Source organism: Ipomoea triloba, chromosome 13, assembly GCF_003576645.1.
Source record: "Ipomoea triloba cultivar NCNSP0323 chromosome 13, ASM357664v1".
NCBI lineage: Eukaryota > Viridiplantae > Streptophyta > Magnoliopsida > Solanales > Convolvulaceae > Ipomoea > Ipomoea triloba.
Window position 1 is genome coordinate 1,568,527 of NC_044928.1, and position 13,259 is coordinate 1,581,785.

Sequence of the window (13,259 nt, forward strand, 5' to 3'; positions counted from 1 at the left end):
TAAAAAAGGTACATATATTGCCCCTCCCGTACTGTAAGAGAGGGGCAATATATGTACGGTTTTGAAAATTGAGGGCCAACATTTACACCACTAATAATTCATGGGTGACATTGATAATTGACATATTATGGAGGAACATAAATTACAATTTTCCCTAAGATATTAAGATTTCATTTATAAAACTTAAATCGGTCCAAATAATAATTCAAAAAATTAAACGTATAAAGAACTCTAGACAAAGTGTACACAATGTCTTGACATCTTAATTATGGTATTAAAAAGCATAGACCAAGCATCAAGTACATGTAATGGAACAAGACTTGGAAGCATGAATTGAATAAGACTAGTCATCAAAAGACTTCGAAAGCATATATGTGCTGGAAGTATGTAAGTAATGGGGCAAACATAAGTATATGTGAACGAGACTATAGTCATCACAAGACTTGGAAAATATGTGGTGGAAGTAAGAGCATCACCACCAATAGATATTGGGTGGTTTATGTCAGAAGAGATGCCATTGTGTCAAGAGAAAATAGGAGAGAGAGTGAGAAGAGATCATGTGTTATACACAGTCCATGGAATAGTATTTTTTGACATTGTAATTTAATGCTCATGTGAGCCTAACCACATTATTTTTTATTATTATTTTTTAAAATTTGATTTGTTTTAAAAAAATTTTCTCCACCCCATTTTCTCTTTTCTAATCACGCTTACAAAAATTCCTAAAAAATCGCGAAAAAAAACATCGTTGATAAGGATGCTCTAACAAATGAGGTGCCTAGTCTTCTATTTTGGAATGTGATTGGCACACAAATTAACTCTCTACAGGAATTTTGTACGTACTAGGCTCTAGGAGTTGATGTTGGGTATGCTTTCTCTTTTGATGTCCTGTATTTTCGATCTGTTTTTAGTTTAATTGAGTTTAGTTGTTTTGATTGATTTATCAGCGATAATTGTTAAATTGTACGGAGTATTAATTTTACGGTATAAAAATTGGTTAATTTTGAATTAGAATTGTTTACATTGTACTTTTTTTTTGAGTACTACTGACTCTGTTACAAATTAGAATCTGTTTATAGCTACTTTCTCAACCTACTGAAGCACAACGAGTCAACAGTTGCCTCCACTGAGGCTCGAATCCACTTCCATCATCCATGTGAGAGTGTTTACATTGTACTTAAAGTGACCAATTATGTAATAAGTTTTGTGAGAGAAGCTAATTATGAATGAGTTAATTCTAGCGTAGGTCCCTTGTCTTTGGTAAAAATTCTAAATTTAGTCTCAAACCATCAACTTTTCCATTTAACACTGAAAATATCATATTTTGGACTTTTTTTGTCCTTTCAATGACTTTTTCGATGAAATCCTATTTTAGGCAATGATGTTTTCGTCTCTTTAATTTTTTTAATAATTTTTCTAATGAGTTAATTCCAGCAGAAGTTTTTTGTCTTTGGTGGCATTTCTAAATTTAGTCCTAGACAATCGTTTTTGTCATTTAACACCCAAACTATCATATTTTTGACATTTTTTGTCCTATGACTTTTTTAGGTGAAATTCTATTTTCAGAAATGGTAGTTTTTGATGAAAAAGAATAGGATTCTTTTTCTTTTTTTCTTTTTTTCTTTTTTTTTTGCTCTACAGCTGTAGTAGATGATTCACATAATCATGAACTACAATAATAGCAGTCAGACTAAAGTCGATCGAATTGCTCAGCTACATCATGAGCTTTCTAATTGCATTGCACAATGACTCCCCTTGCACCCGAAGGTCCTCACATAACCGGTATTGTGTTTGACAATGGACGATTTGTGACCAAGTTGAAGGAGATAAAGACAAGAGCCGAGTAAAGGAGATGATGTAATTCACGACTGAAGAGACGAAAATCAAGAAAAAAAACTGGCACAGAAAACTGAAAATAAAAAATCAAGAGATGAAAATGTCATTGCCTAAAATAGGGTTTCAAATGAAAAAGTCTTCAGAATGATTAAAAAAAAGTATCCAAATTAAAATATGAAGGTATGGGTTGTTAAATGGCAAAATCGATGGTCTATGACTAAATTTGAAATTGACACCAAATATAAAGAGCCTCCGCTGAAAAGACTAAAATACATTTGCATAAAATAAGATTTTACCGAAAAAGTCGTCGGAAGGACCAAAAGTGTCCAAATTATGATTGCCTAGGATGTTTAAATGACTAAAACAAAAGTCTGTGACTAAATTTGTAATTACCATAAAAAACAAGAGATCTCCGTTGGAATTAACTCTATTCATTAATATATCTCACAAAGACACAAATAACAAATTATTAAAAGAGAAATTAGTGTGATAATAAGAAATTATAAATTATCAGACATTAAAAAGGATTTGGTTACTTCAAAATATTGACAATTTTCATTCTCTCTTTTATTTATATAAGTAAATGTGGGTAGAAAAAATAGAAGATTGTGATAAGTAAAAGAATATGATAATGAAAATATGATAAGATTGTGATAAGTAAAAGAATATGATAATGAAAATATGATAATGTTGTGATAAGTAAAAGAATATGATAATGAAAATATGATAATGCATGTAATCATAGTAATAAATAAATATGCAAGAAAATAATGGTAATAATGTGATTATAATGATATATAGCGAAATTGATGAGAAAGATTTTATTTTCCATTTAAAAAACAGCGCTTGAAAGTATTCCAAACTAGAAAATTGTATTAATTAGCATATTTTTTGTTTTAGATTCCCCAATTCTCTAATTTTTTTAAAAATTAGATAAATTCTCCACTTAATAAACGGATCCAAGTGTTGCAAAATCAGAAAAATGAAAAATTAAAGTCCTTGGGGGCAAACAAAACTATGTTTCCACACGGTTTAGACTTTAGGGGCATTATATTAAGCTTTGCTTTCATTACTTAAAAGAGTGGCCGTTTCCACACGGAACTCATGCGTTCTAATTCATATATATATATATATATGCTTATTCAGATTTCAGAAATTCTACATCTCAACAACAAACAACTTAAGTCGATCAGCTCGATCATAAAATGAGGATTCTCATGTTTAACGTGCTTCTGCTCTTTTCAAATTTATTCAAAATTATGCATGCATTGGGTCAGTGTCTTCCCGATCAAAAGTCTGTGCTTCTCCAGATACGAACTGAAATCACTTACAATTCTTCGGAATCCACCAAGTTGGTTCTGTGGGATAAAGGAGGTGACTGCTGCCTATGGCCAGGTCTGAGTTGCAATGCATATGTGACTATGATGTAATAAAAACGATATAATTAATGAAATTAGTTCTCTTATTTAATTCAATTTATTGATAATGAATTTTTTTTTTGAATAAAGACATTGTAGAAATGCATATGTATTATTTTTTTTATGTAGTTACTAATTTATTTAATTTAATAAGAGTAATAGAGTGAATGACTTACTTTTCATCAACAACAATAAAGTTATTGATTTTTTTTTTATTTCCATTCATTGTTAAGGCAAATTATTTTGAGAATTTGTCAATGACAATTGCTGTCAATAAATGATGGGGATAAATAATTTAAAATATATAGTTACAATATATATTGCTATAATGATATAGTAAAAATTAACTTACAAATTTCTTTAGAAGCTTTCATGCATTGATAAAATTCTGAGAATGATGTATAAACTTGTTCAACTAGAGCTGATGGGGTGTCATTATTATGAATTGTTTGGACAATCCTACCATTTAAAGCCCAGATGTAATTGTATTTCTCATCAACAAGTTAATTTATTGGCTCTTAATTAAACTTAAAATATGTTCATATCACAACACTCTGAATTAAATTTATTTTTTTTAGAAATATTATTGCCGTAGTAATATTTCATAACAATGGTAAAATGGCAATTTTTGTTCTGATAGTGAACAGTGTTGAGCAAAATATGGCACAACATTGTTCATCTACACTATTTAAAAAAAAAAAATTATATTCATGTTCTATTCCCTCCAAATTCAACCAAACGTGTTGTAGGGGCATTAAGCTTTGCTTTCATTACTTAAAAGAGTGTCTGTTTCCACACGGAACTCATGCGTGTTGATTGCGTTCTAATTCATATATATGCGTATTCATATTTCCGAAATTCTACACCTCAACAACAAACAACTTAACTCTGCTCCATCATAAAATGAGGATTCTCATGTTTAACATGCTTCTGCTCTTTTCAAATGTTATGCATGCATTGGGTCAGTGTCTTCCCGATCAAAAGTCTGTGCTTCTCCAGATACGAACTCAAATCACTTACAATTCTTCCCAAGTTGGTGCTGTGGGATGAAGGAGCTGACTGCTGCCGATGGCCAGGTCTGAGTTGCAATGCTGCTACTGGATATATTACAAGCCTTGACCTCAGCTACGATTACTCAATCAGGGGTGGCTTCAATGTTTCTCTCTTGCATAAACTGCCATCACTTTCTGTTATTAGGCTTGATGGGGTCAACTTCTCTGCTCCATTTCCAGACTTGTTCACGGATTTCACCAATCTGACTGTTTTGACCCTGGCAGATTGCGACTTCAGTGGAACAGTCCCACAGAAAGTATTCCAGGTACCAACTCTGCAAACCATTGACTTAAGTTACAATTTCATGCTTGGGGGTTCTTTGCCAGACTTCCCCGAAAATGGATCTCTCAAGAGCCTCACACTTCGGGAGACGATGTTTTCTGGGAATTTACCCGAGTCCATAGGAAACCTCAGACTGCTGTCCCATATTGACCTTGCATATTGTGATTTTAGCGGATCAATCCCTGTTTCTATTATAAAGCTTAGCAAGCTTGTTGAGCTGAGTTTGTCCCAAAATTCATTTTCAGGACCCATTCCAGCATCACTATTTTTCCTGCCATCACTTCAAACCTTATATCTGGATGGAAACAAGCTTTCTGGTCATATAAATGAATTACGAAATGTGACTTCTCCACTTGAATATCTTGATTTGAGTAGAAACAACTTAGAAGGGACAATACCTTTGTTCTTCTTTCACCTTCAAAATCTTACATCACTAGATCTTTCATCAAACAAATTTAACAGTATTGTACATCTAACAAAATTTAAAAGCCAGTATATTGAAACTCTTGACTTTTCCAATAACAATTTGGTAATTGAGACAACCATAAGCACATCAAAACTTCCCTTACTCCCTCAGTTTGGATACTTAAATTTGGCCTCCTGCAATTTGCAAAAAATTCCAGATATTTTGAAAAGCCAATCTAAATTGTGGTGGTTAGATCTTTCCAACAACACTATTAGTGGAGAAATTCCTAACTGGATATGGGGAATTTGTAATGGGCAATTCTCTCGCCTCAATCTTTCTCACAATAGTTTGACGCATATGAAAGAGCCAATGGAATACGGTTCTCTTTATTCCCTTGATCTAAATTCTAATATGCTAAGTGGACAGATTCCACGACCACCACCTTGGGCAATGTATTTAGACTTCTCCAACAACAATTTCTCCATGATTCCTCTTGATTTTGCTGATCAAATCCCATATTTCCTTCAGTTCTTTTCCATTGCAAAAAATAGAGTAAGTGGAAAGATCTCAACTTCCTGGTGTCGAGCAGCCTATCTGAAAGTGCTGGACTTGTCCTACAACGCTTTGCATGGCACAATACCATCATGTCTGGTTCAAAATAACAGCAATCTCGTTGTAGTGAATCTTAGAGGAAATCATTTAAGTGGTGAGATATCACTGAAGTTTCAACAGAGTTGTTCTTTAGACGCATTAGATCTTAGTCAAAATCTCTTAGAAGGGAAAGTTCCTCCCTCCTTGATCAACTGCACAGAGCTTAGGATCTTAAATCTTGGAAACAACAAAATAAGTGATACCTTTNTGTTGATTGCGTTCTAATTCATATATATGCGTATTCATATTTCCGAAATTCTACACCTCAACAACAAACAACTTAACTCTGCTCCATCATAAAATGAGGATTCTCATGTTTAACATGCTTCTGCTCTTTTCAAATGTTATGCATGCATTGGGTCAGTGTCTTCCCGATCAAAAGTCTGTGCTTCTCCAGATACGAACTCAAATCACTTACAATTCTTCCCAAGTTGGTGCTGTGGGATGAAGGAGCTGACTGCTGCCGATGGCCAGGTCTGAGTTGCAATGCTGCTACTGGATATATTACAAGCCTTGACCTCAGCTACGATTACTCAATCAGGGGTGGCTTCAATGTTTCTCTCTTGCATAAACTGCCATCACTTTCTGTTATTAGGCTTGATGGGGTCAACTTCTCTGCTCCATTTCCAGACTTGTTCACGGATTTCACCAATCTGACTGTTTTGACCCTGGCAGATTGCGACTTCAGTGGAACAGTCCCACAGAAAGTATTCCAGGTACCAACTCTGCAAACCATTGACTTAAGTTACAATTTCATGCTTGGGGGTTCTTTGCCAGACTTCCCCGAAAATGGATCTCTCAAGAGCCTCACACTTCGGGAGACGATGTTTTCTGGGAATTTACCCGAGTCCATAGGAAACCTCAGACTGCTGTCCCATATTGACCTTGCATATTGTGATTTTAGCGGATCAATCCCTGTTTCTATTATAAAGCTTAGCAAGCTTGTTGAGCTGAGTTTGTCCCAAAATTCATTTTCAGGACCCATTCCAGCATCACTATTTTTCCTGCCATCACTTCAAACCTTATATCTGGATGGAAACAAGCTTTCTGGTCATATAAATGAATTACGAAATGTGACTTCTCCACTTGAATATCTTGATTTGAGTAGAAACAACTTAGAAGGGACAATACCTTTGTTCTTCTTTCACCTTCAAAATCTTACATCACTAGATCTTTCATCAAACAAATTTAACAGTATTGTACATCTAACAAAATTTAAAAGCCAGTATATTGAAACTCTTGACTTTTCCAATAACAATTTGGTAATTGAGACAACCATAAGCACATCAAAACTTCCCTTACTCCCTCAGTTTGGATACTTAAATTTGGCCTCCTGCAATTTGCAAAAAATTCCAGATATTTTGAAAAGCCAATCTAAATTGTGGTGGTTAGATCTTTCCAACAACACTATTAGTGGAGAAATTCCTAACTGGATATGGGGAATTTGTAATGGGCAATTCTCTCGCCTCAATCTTTCTCACAATAGTTTGACGCATATGAAAGAGCCAATGGAATACGGTTCTCTTTATTCCCTTGATCTAAATTCTAATATGCTAAGTGGACAGATTCCACGACCACCACCTTGGGCAATGTATTTAGACTTCTCCAACAACAATTTCTCCATGATTCCTCTTGATTTTGCTGATCAAATCCCATATTTCCTTCAGTTCTTTTCCATTGCAAAAAATAGAGTAAGTGGAAAGATCTCAACTTCCTGGTGTCGAGCAGCCTATCTGAAAGTGCTGGACTTGTCCTACAACGCTTTGCATGGCACAATACCATCATGTCTGGTTCAAAATAACAGCAATCTCGTTGTAGTGAATCTTAGAGGAAATCATTTAAGTGGTGAGATATCACTGAAGTTTCAACAGAGTTGTTCTTTAGACGCATTAGATCTTAGTCAAAATCTCTTAGAAGGGAAAGTTCCTCCCTCCTTGATCAACTGCACAGAGCTTAGGATCTTAAATCTTGGAAACAACAAAATAAGTGCAGAGCTTAGGATCTTAAATCTTGGAAACAACAAAATAAGTGATACCTTTCCTTGTTGGCTCAATAAATTGTCAAATCTGCAAATTCTTGTATTGCATTCCAATCATTTTCATGGAAGCGTTTCTTGTCCCATGCTTGGGGTAAACAACAGCTGGCCAAGTTTACAAGTCATTGACCTATCTTCCAATAATTTCAGTGGACATCTACCAACTGATTTATTCTTGGCATTAAAAGCTATTTTGGTTGAGAGGAATGAATTAAACTCAAAGGCTGACAACTTGCATTTCACATCATTTCCAGAAGTTTGGATTTACTATCAAGATTCAGTCATACTGTCTATAAAAGGACAAAGATACACTATAGAGAAGGTTCTATCTACCTTCACTTCTATTGATTACACTATAGAGAAGGTTCTATCTACCTTCACTTCTATTGATTTTTCAAGTAATCAATTTGAAGGCAGTATACCAGAGAGTGTTGGAGAGCTTAAACAGCTTTATCTCCTTATACCAGAGAGTGTTGGAGAGCTTAAACAGCTTTATCTCCTCAACATCTCTCACAATGCCCTAACTGGCAATATTCCTCCATCTCTTCAAAACTTGAAAGCTTTGGAAGCTTTGGACCTCTCATTCAACAACCTTGCTGGAAATATCCCAGTGCAACTAGAGATCCTAACCTTCCTGGAAGTCTTAAACTTGTCATATAACCATCTCGTTGGAATGATTCCAAGAAGCACTCAATTGGATACCTTTGATGCAAGCTCATTCATGGGAAACAAGGGGCTATGTGGATTCCAAATTAATGTATCTTGCACTGGCATTGATGAACCAGCATCTCCAATACCAGAATCAGAAGAGAAAGAATCAACTCACCACGTTGATATCTACATTAGCGTTGCACTTGGATTTGTTGCAGGTCTAGGAGGAATCTTTGTGCCACTTTTGCTATCCAGCAAATGGAGATCATATTATAACAAGATGATAGATGGAATTCTGTTAAAGTTATTCTTTCAGAGAGGTCAAGGGAGATGAAAGAAGTCTCGTTAGCACTTCTTTTCAATCAACAATTTTGGTGCTTATATTCTTCTCGTGAACCACCGACGTTGCTTAGGTAAAGTTTCTCGATCTCTTTACCATGTGTGATTGTTCTACTAGTTGTTTGTAGGCTTGGATGTATGTAGTTGTGCTTTTTATTTCATTTTCTCCTAATGTCCTTTTTATTTTATATGTATGCATGGTTTTCAGCGGTGTAAAAAAAAGGCTAAATTTTTGACTCCACACTCCGAACTTACATGAATAAGGTATGTTGCTAGGTTGTGTGCCCATGATGTAGTGATTGTGTGCTCTGCTTCATTTATTGGGTGCCTTACTTTGATATTTTAGAACGGGTAATTAATTTTTCTTCTTTTTTTTTTTTTTGTTTTTTGTTTTTTTTGTGTTGAGGGGTTAGGTGAACTGTTTTTTTAAAAAAAATATTGTCGTTCACTTGGTTATTTGCATTTTTATGACAAATTTGGTATATTATTCTCCGAAAGATTAATATAAAATATTGGTTATTGTAATGAATAGATTTATTTATAAATTAAATCCATTTAGATAAAATAAGGGGAATATTTTCAGTTTTGTTTTAATAATTAATTATTTAATTTTTATACATGTAAATTATTGTTTCCTTCATTTTTGAATCATTTTATAAGTTAAGCCTTATTGTTTCCTTCATTTTTGAATCATTTTATAAGTTAAGCCTAATGTAGTTGCACATTTTTGAATCATTTTATAAGTTAAGCCTAATGTAGTTGCAATATCGGACTTTTTTTTATAAGTTAAGCCTAATGTAGTTGCAATATCGGACTTTTTGAAATTATTGTACTGTCATGTTTTAAGAATGGTTGTGTGCGTAAAATTATTATTGTGGACATGATGTTAATAAGATATGTTGATAGTTATGTGCCCATGATGTATTGATTGTGTGCCCTACTTTGGTAATTTGTAACTGGTAGTTAGTGAGAGTCATTTTTTTTAACTTGACTGATGGGTTAGATGTATTGTTTAATTAATTATTTTCAGTTCAGAAAAATAAAATAAATATTTTTAATTCTTTTTATAATTAATTATTTAATTTTTATCATTGTAAAGTATGATTTCATTCATTTGTCAATGGTTTATATTAGTTAAGTTTGATTTAGTTGAAGCATAACTCTTATTAAAATTATTCATATGATTTACGAATTATTGTGTGCATAGATTTAGTTATATTGTGTGCATCGCTTTGATGTAGTGTTTTGGTGGCTGGGTGCCAATGTGTTATTATTATTATTTTTTGTTTTATTGTCTTATTGGACTATTAGTGTTTTTTTTCTTGTGGTTGTTTCTTTTCTTAGTTATTGTCTGTGTTTGTTGGTCGTAGCTAAAAGAGTCAGGGAAGCACCTTCAATTGGTTGTTCGTCCCAGCTGCCTAATGATGATGATGATTTTGTGGAAGATCCGGCTGTTGGTGTTCAAAGAATGCATTAGGAACTTGTTAGGGATGCTCCGGATGAGCGAGTATATTTTCCAACTCTTAGAATTAGAATTCCACCTTTGCTTTTTGTAAAGGCGTTGGAAGATCTTACGACACAGTAGTGGAATGACATTTTTAATATTGGGTTTGGTGCCGTTCTTGAATTAAAGATTAAGGAGTTGCCCGTTCGGTTGGGTCGTTGGTTGCTGTCGAATTTTGACAGTGAGAAGATGTGCGTACTGTTGGGTGAGGGAGAGGTCTTACCCGTTAGGGAGGAGAATGTGAGTTCTATTCTCGGGTTCCCATGGGGTGAAGGTGTTATAACAATGCAGGATCGCTATGCGAAGAGCAAGTTGTTGACTGCATGGCGAAAGATGTTTGAGAAGCACCGGCATGATGTGTCCCCCGCTGAGCTTGCACAACTTATTAGGGAGGATCTTGATGGGGGTTTGTGGTTCAAGAGGCATTTTATGGTTCTGTTGATTTCCTCGCTGATTTCTTGCATGGGCAATGGATATAGTAATCAGATAGTGTTCCATCATTTGGATTATGGGGAAACGAGCTTTCTGGTCATATAACTGAATTACGAAATGTGACTTCTCCACTTGAATCTCTTGATTTGAGTGACAACAACTTGGAAGGGACAATACCTTCATTCTTCTTTCGACTTCAAAGCCTTACATCACTATATCTTTCATCAAACAATTTTTTTGGTCAAATGATTGATTTGCAAAATGTGACTTCTCCATTGGAATCTCTTGATTTGAGCAACAACATCTTGGAAGGGACAATACCTTCATTCTCCTTTCAACTTCAAAGCCTTACATCACTAGATCTTTCATCAAACAAATTTTTTGGTCAAATGATTGATTTGCAAAATGTGACTTCTCCATTGCAATCTCTTGATTTAAGTAGCAATGACTTTGAAGGGACAATACTTCCATTCTTATTTCAACTTCAGAATCTTACAATGCTCAGTCTTTCATCAAACAAGTTTAACGGTATTGTACATCTAACAAAATTTAAAAGCCAGTATATTGAGAGTCTTGACTTTTCCCATAACAATTTGGTAATTGAGACAACCATAAGCACATCAGAACTTCCCTTACCCCCTCAGTTTGGACAGTTACATTTGGCCTCCTGCAATTTGCAAAAAATTCCTGATTTTTTGAAAAGCCAATCTAAATTGTGGTGGTTAAATCTTTCCAACAACACTATTAGTGGAGAAATTCCTAATTGGATATGGGGAATTGGTAATGGGCAACTCATTTACCTCAATCTTTCTCACAATCGTTTGACGCATATGAAAGAGCCAATGGAATACGGTTCTCTTCAATTCCTTGATCTAAATTCTAATATGCTAAGTGGACAGATTCCACGACCACCACCTGAGGCAAAGTATTTAGACTTCTCCAACAACAATTTCTCCATGATTCCTCTTGATATTGCTGATCAAATCCCAGATGTCTATTTCTTTTCCATTGCAAAAAATAGAGTAAGTGGAAAGATCTCAACTTCCTGGTGTCGAGTAGCAGCCAATCTGAAAGTGCTCGACTTGTCCCACAATGCTTTGCATGGCACAATACCATCATGTCTGGCTCAAAATAACAGCAATCTCGTTGTAGTGAATCTTAGAGGAAATCATTTAAGTGGTGAGATATCACTGATGTTTCAACACAGTCGTTCTTTAGAGACATTGGATCTTAGTCAAAATCTCTTAGAAGGGAAAGTTCCTCCCTCCTTGATCAACTGCACAAAGCTTAAGATCTTAAATCTTGGAAACAACAAAATAAGTGATACCTTTCCTTGTTGGCTCAATAAATTGTCAAATCTGCACATTCTTGTATTGCATTCCAATCATTTTCATGGAAGCGTTTCTTGTCCCATGCTTGGGGTAAACAACAGCTGGCCAAGTTTACAAGTCATTGACCTATCTTCCAATAATTTCAGTGGACATATACCAACTGATTTATTCTTGGCATTAAAAGCTATTTTGGTTGAAGGGAATGAATTAAACTCAAAGGCTGACTACTTGCACTTCAGTGGAAAACACATTTACTATCAAGACTCAGTCTCACTTTCTCTAAAAGGACAAATTTACACTATAGAGAATGTTCTATCTATCTTCACTTCTATTGATTTTTCAAGTAATCAATTTGAAGGCAGTATACCAGAGTGTGTTGGAGAGCTTAAACAGCTTTATCTCCTCAACATCTCCCACAATGCCCTAACTGGCAATATTCCTCCATCTCTTCAAAACTTGAAAGCTTTGGAAGCACTGGACCTCTCATTCAATAACCTAACAGGAAATATTCCTGTGCAACTTGAGATCCTAACCTTCCTGGAAGTCTTAAACTTGTCATACAACCATCTCGTTGGAAGGATTCCAAGAAGCACTCAATTGGATACCTTTGATGCAAGCTCATTCATGGGAAACAAGGGGCTATGTGGATTCCAAATTAATGTATCTTGCACTGGCATTGATGAACCAGCATCTCCAATACCAGAATCAGAAGAGAAAGAATCAACTCACCACGTTGATATCTACATTAGCGTTGCATTTGGATTTGCTGCAGGTCTAGGAGGAATCTTTGTGCCACTTTTGCTATCCAGCAAATGGAGATCATATTATAACAAGATGATAGATGGAATTCTGTCAAAGATATTCTTTCAGAGAGGTCAAGGGAGAAAAAAGAAGTCTCGTTAAACTTCTTTTCAATCAACAATTGTGGTGCTTATATTCTTCTCGTCAACCACCTACGTTGCTTAGGTAAAGTTTCTTTTTTTACCATGTGTGATTGTTTTATTAGTTGTTTGTAGGCTTGGATGTATGTAGTTGCGCTTTTTATTTCATTTTCTCCTAATGTCCTTTTTATTTTATATGTATGCATGGTTTTCAGCGGTGTAAAAAAAAGGCTAAATTTTTTTTGGTGTTGAGGGGTTGGGTGCCCTAATGTAGTTGTAGTATCGGGCTTTTTAAAATTATTGTCGTGTATTAAGAATTGTTGTGTGCGTAAATTCATTATTGTGGGCATGATGTTAATAAGGTATGTTGCTAGGTTGTGTCCCCATGATGTAGTGATTGTGTGGTATGTTGCTAGGTTGTGTCCCCATGATGTAGTGAT

General features: G+C 34.9%; 3 protein-coding genes across 3 annotated transcripts; all 3 read left to right on the plus strand.

The window, feature by feature from the left end:
- The first annotated feature begins 4,206 nt into the window (after nt 1-4,206).
- Nucleotides 4,207-5,871, plus strand: LOC116002329 (receptor-like protein 33). The gene has a single exon (XM_031242441.1). The coding sequence runs from the start codon at nt 4,207-4,209 to the stop codon at nt 5,869-5,871; it is 1,665 nt and encodes a 554-aa protein (XP_031098301.1).
- Nucleotides 5,872-5,931: 60 nt separating this feature from the next.
- LOC116002330 (receptor like protein 22-like) lies at nt 5,932-10,712 on the plus strand. Its single transcript, XM_031242442.1, has 5 exons — nt 5,932-7,603; nt 7,646-8,003; nt 8,046-8,550; nt 10,042-10,124; nt 10,305-10,712. The coding sequence occupies exons 1-5, from the start codon at nt 5,988-5,990 to the stop codon at nt 10,710-10,712; spliced, it is 2,970 nt and encodes a 989-aa protein (XP_031098302.1). The 5' UTR covers nt 5,932-5,987.
- Nucleotides 10,713-10,852: 140 nt separating this feature from the next.
- Nucleotides 10,853-12,841, plus strand: LOC116002331 (receptor-like protein 54). Its single transcript, XM_031242443.1, has one exon. The coding sequence runs from the start codon at nt 10,853-10,855 to the stop codon at nt 12,839-12,841; it is 1,989 nt and encodes a 662-aa protein (XP_031098303.1).
- Nucleotides 12,842-13,259: the final 418 nt, after the last annotated feature.